Genomic DNA, 5660 nt, shown 5'->3' on the forward strand with positions numbered 1-5660 from the left:
TTTAAAAATCTGTATTGTTCGATACAAATGTGTATTGAACCTAAAGCACTGTTTGATACGGTTCGATATGGGTACATATATTGTTGCATCCCTAATATAAATATATATAATATAACATAATCAGTAACTTACAGTATGTTGTTATACTGTCAAATCACAAATTATGGCAGTAATTTAATTTTGTAGACACACACTATCTGTAACACTAGGAACTAATTACAAAACGTAAACAATAATTCATAAAATGAGCTAGAAAATAGAAATATGTAAATAAAGCATAAATGCATGAGTGATATTTAGAATTTGATTATGATTATTATATTATAATGATTATTTATTACCCTGTCCTTTTAAAAAAATGATTGGCTGAGATATATGTACAGTTTATTTTCTGTATGTGTGTAATATTTGATTATTTGTGTGTATTAAGTCTACTTTTCATTGTATTTTATTTGGAATTTGACCTATTTGAGGCTTTTGGATGTTAATATAAATTCTGTATTTTTGAACAATGGCTGCTTGCATCTATTTAAAGATGGAAACTGTTTAAATCTTTCTAGCTTCAGTTTATTAAACAGATCAGCTGGAGCTCATTTGGTGTGCAGAATGTCTTATCAGTCTATTACAGCAGAACTAACAGAAGCTGTTTTATGCATGAAATTTAAAGAAAAGGATAAGCTGTCTTGGCCTTGGCGCCTGGTCTGCTGTTCACATTTATCTTCACAGCTTGAAATGGTTCTGGAGTCGTGCTCTCACAGCTGAAATACAAGACAGGGCTTTAGAGGGGAAATCCTTCTCTTTTACAAAATGTCAGAGGGGACAGGCTGTTTTCTGGTCATATATACTCCATCTAATTAATATTAAACCACCAACGCTTTACAGTGTACTTGCAGAAGTATAAATGCTTTTCAGGCCTTTTAAATACTTAAAAGTTTTTTTTTTTTTGTAAAGATTATCTTTTTGACTGAATTCTGTATTCCTCACTTGTTCATTATTTGAAGATGTATGGTTGTTTGGATAAACCAACTCAGGTGCATCTCTTCTTTTAGACAGAAGAGACTTTTAAAAACAGGACGCTTCACAGCACTGAATAAAGGTTTTGTAGATGAATACTTTTCATGTTGGGAGTAATAATAATAATAATAAAAATAATCATTTTATTTGAAAAGCGCCTTTCAGTACACCCAAGGACACTTACAGCATTATATCATAGAAGACTGTGTGAAATTACAAAGACAAGCTGGCATTAGTTACAGAGCATGGATTACAAATGAAGGATGGATATGCTAATCTAAAGAGATGTGTTTTCAAAGCAGTCTTAAACCCAGGAAGAGAGGTGGTGTTTCTTAGGTCAGGTGGTAGAGAGTTACAGAGGAGAGGAGCAGAACAGGTGAAGGCCCTGCTCCCCATGGTGGAGAGGCGGGCAGTGGGCACTTGGAGGTTTATGGAAGAAGAGGATCTGAGAAAGCGGGAGGGGATGGAGATGTGTACGAGGTCGGACATGTAAGGAGGGGCAAGATGGTGGATAGCTTTAAAMRTGAGAAGAAGAATTTTGAAGAYGATGCGTGATTTGACCGGGAGCCAGTGGAGCTGCTGCAGGTCTGGGGTGATGTGGTTATGGGAGGAGGACTGGGTGATGACACRTGCAGCTGAGTTCTGCACCATCTGAAGCTTATGGAGGGATTTGTTGGGGAGGCCAAAACGAAGAGAGTTACAGTAATCGATCTGTGAGGTCACAGGACTGTGGACAAGGATGGCTGAGGTGCAGGGTGTGAGAGAAGGACGGAGACGGTTGATATTTCTGAGGTGGAAGTAGGCAGACAGAGTAACATTATTGATGTGAGCAGTGAAGGAGAGAGTGGTCGAGGATGACACCAAGACTCGACCTGAGGGGAGGGGGTTAGCAGAGAGTTGTTGATAGGGATGAGGAGATTATTAGATTTTGAGATTGAATTTTTAGTGTCGACAAGAATGATTTCTGTTTTATCACTATTCAGTTGAAGGAAATTGTCTGAAAACCATTGATTGAGTTCATTGAGACAGTCAGAGGATGGAGGGAGGGTGTGTGGAGTATGGCTTGGTCAGGTAGAGCTGTGTGTCATCGGCATAACAATGGAAACGGACACCAAACTTGTGGAAAATGTAACCCAGAGGAAGGAGGTATCATAAGTAATGAAGAGAAGAGGTCCAAGGACAGAGCCTTGGGGCACACCAGTGGAGACGGGGGATGACTTAGAGCAGAAGGATTTAATCTGGATGAATTGAGTGCGGTTAGAAAGATAAGATTTGAACCAGTCAAATGCGGTTCCTGAGATGCCAATGGATGTGAGTCTGTTGAGGAGAATAGAATGAGAGATTGTATTAAAAGCAGCACTTAGGTCAAGTAGGACATGAGTACACCTTCAAAGTACAGACACATTTAAAGAGTACATGAGGAGCAAACAACAGTACAGACCAGAGGCACCATGGACTTGGTTTGTGATCATCCTTGACCTGTGATTGGTTGGTCCAACACTCAATTATCCAATATTTATCCAGTCAGTGAAAGCATCATAGCTAAGGTACAACAGTCCAACTGTGTGGACAAAGAGGAGAAAATATTGAAGTTAAGTGTTTAAAGCTAAAGTCAGAAGAAAAACGAGGTGGAGAGGCTTTAAAAAAGGTAGAGTTTTCTAAAACAACAAAAAACTTTAGACAGCAAACATTTGAAAGGCTGTATTACAGGAAAACTGCATGAAACACTCAGAATTAGAAGTGTTGGAAAACAGGCCTTATTTACTGACACAACACTGCTGTAAGACCACATCCTCTTTTCCCCTTACCTGAAGGCAAACATTTCAACATGATCAGACTGTCCCTAAGCCATCAACATATTATCACAGCACTTAATAAGTGATCATTTCATGTCCACGGCTGCAGAGATATTTATGGTTGCGTTCCCACATGCATGATTAGGACACCTAAATGTTAACTGGTACAATCATTTCCACAGAGGATGGGGGTTCTGAATGTGGGTCAGCGCATTGAAGAGCAGGCCGAGTTTGAAAAGATCTACAAAAACGGTAAGAGTCTGCTCCTGCTCACCTGTTGGCATGTGTTGTGTGGTTAGTGTTCACTGTAGTGACTGTGTGTATCCTCTGTATGTGTGTGTGTGCCCTCTAACCAGCATGGGCTGACAATGCCAATGCATGTGCTGTGCAGTATGCTGGAACTGGAGCCTTAAAAACTGACTTCACAAGGTACAGTGGGACAGCCTCGTGCTCCATCACAGACTAACACATGGTGTCTCTCTGCACCACGGTTCTTTTAACTGAATCAGTTTATTTCTTCATCAGGACCGGGAAAAGGACCAGGTGGGGCCTTCTGATGGATGGTTGGAACTCCATGATCCGCTACTACAAAAATAACTTTTCAGATGGGTTCAGACAGGTAAGTTTAAGTCTGCAACAACAGGGACTTAAGGCTGGTTTGAGACAGCAGAGCAGTGATGACATCATTTGTGATATACTGTATTTCTCTGACTGTTTATACTTTCATAGAAGACAAGTGGGCTCCCAGTGTAGCACAAGTTGTACATAGATAGGCAACTTTATGATGTATTAGATGTTTGGAGAGAGTTTTGTGTGTTTGGATTAATTATTTTTATTGTTAACCATGAAGATGAAAAGGAGAGTTGAACTTTGGTTGCAAAGTTCATTTTGCTAATTTAACAACCAGCTTCTGTGAACCAACCGTTTTCAGCAAAATGCTCTGCAGAGCTGAACTGAACTGCATAAACAAACACTCTTACAAAGTCCTGCAGTGTTCATGCCGGGTCTTAAAAAGTCTAAAAAAGTCTAAAATTTGAAAATGAAAATTTTAGGCCTAAAAAAGTCTTAAAAACGCCCAGATTTTCACCCAGGGTCTTAAATTTTATCTAAGACCCTGGGTGAAAAGGGTCTTAATTTTTTCTACTTTTGATCATTCCTGAGAACCGTTGGCTGCGTAAAGAAAGAAAGTTAAGAGTCGTAATCAGAGGTTGACTCGATCTGTCTTCATGAAGTGCTAAGTTTGCTACTGGTCATGATTAAACTGCAAATCCCCTGATAACTGCAGGTAAAACTGTCACAGTTTACTTCCATGTTTTTGACCTCTTTGCTGCTACAGCCCCCCACATACAGCCCCCCACATACAACCCCCCACATACAGCTGGCTTATTTACCTGCTCAAAAAACAGAAGTTCAGTCATGTCCACTGCTTGTTGTTTAAATATGGGAAAGTGTGTTTTCAATGAGACTTGACTTGATATCAGTGATTTTTTTCACTCAGTTGAAAGCGGTTCACAGCAGTCAGATATGACTTTCATTCAAATAATTTAGTGTTCTTGTATTAAAATTAAATATTCTTTAATGGCTAAATTAATAGCAATAAAAGGTTTCTATGCTAAAATTTCTGCGACCGTTTGAATGTTTCTGTTAATGTGTCGATTTGGTCTTAAATGTCATTACTAATGGTCTTAAAAGGTCTTAAATTTAACTTTCTGAAACCTGCACGAACCCTGTCCTGACCAATCACACTGAGCTGCATCGCTCTGCACTGCTTCTGACTGGAGGAGATGTAAAAGACAGGGTTTCAGCTGGAGACAACAGACAGAAGTTAAGGAATTTATTTCTCACACACAACTGTAACCAGGTGAGAAAGAAAGTATAAATCAGCCTTTAGTGTGGAGCTTTATCAAGATTTACCAGCTACAGGTTCTAGTGGGTTCATGTGGCTGGTTAGTCTGGGACTGGTTAGTCTGGGACTGGTTAGTCTGGGACTGGTTAGTCTGGGACTGGTTAGTCTGGGACTGGTTAGTCTGGGACTGGTTAGTTTGGGACCTTTTTATTTGACAGAAGCTTCATTCAACGTATGAAATGGTTTCTAAGAATTACATTTGTGAAATTATCAAACATTTAAGTTGTTTTAGGCCTACACTGCAAATAATACATGATCTTTTATTGTTGTTAATTTATTTATTTATTTATAATCATTTTATTTCATTTGATAAAAAACACCAAATTTTAACTCAACACAAACACAATATCATTTAATGAAAATGAGCAGAAAGAATAAAAACATTGTATAACGTCTGCCCCCATTTAACAAAAAATATATATACATATACATAAATAATGATTTCACACCCTAATGATCAACTAAAAAAGAAAAAGACAAGAAAAAATAAAAACATTGTATAACGTCTGCCCCCATTTAACAAAAAATATATATACATATACATAAATAAATATATGTACCATGACATAATTAAATTTACCTTTTCAATTCTGAAATTAAATAATTAAATGTGATGTTTAAAGGAAAGTTTTGTTTTAAAACCTATTTAATTATTTCAATGTGTGTTTATTTATTTCATGGCTCTGGTACGAGTGCTGTTATCTTAAAATTATTTAAATTGTCAAACCCAGCCATCAAACTCAGTGGGCTGGGCTTATGCTAATCCTGTGAAATCATTTGCTTTGGTTCATTGTCTGTTCAAATATGGCAGGGACAAGTTTGGTATTTTAAAGACTAAAATTATATATGTGTATGTGTGTGTGCGTGTGCGTGTGCGTGTGCGTGTGCGTGTGCGTGTGTGTGTGTGTGTGTGTGTGTGTGTGTGTGTGTGTGTGTGTGTGTGT

The 5660-nt window shown here is 38.1% G+C and overlaps 1 protein-coding gene across 1 annotated transcript in view; it reads left to right on the forward strand.

Annotated features, from left to right (window-relative positions):
* sacm1la (SAC1 like phosphatidylinositide phosphatase a) overlaps positions 1–5660 on the forward strand; it is a gene marked incomplete at its 5' end in the record, with an annotated part of 22518 nt that overhangs the window by 11499 nt on the left and 5359 nt on the right. Inside the window, 3 exon segments of the mRNA XM_014029101.1 lie at positions 2993–3062; positions 3167–3239; positions 3336–3429. Coding sequence (XP_013884555.1) covers positions 2993–3062; positions 3167–3239; positions 3336–3429 — 237 coding nt within the window.

The sequence above is a fragment of the Austrofundulus limnaeus genome, unplaced genomic scaffold (genome assembly GCF_001266775.1).
Source record: "Austrofundulus limnaeus strain Quisiro unplaced genomic scaffold, Austrofundulus_limnaeus-1.0 Scaffold853, whole genome shotgun sequence".
NCBI lineage: Eukaryota > Metazoa > Chordata > Actinopteri > Cyprinodontiformes > Rivulidae > Austrofundulus > Austrofundulus limnaeus.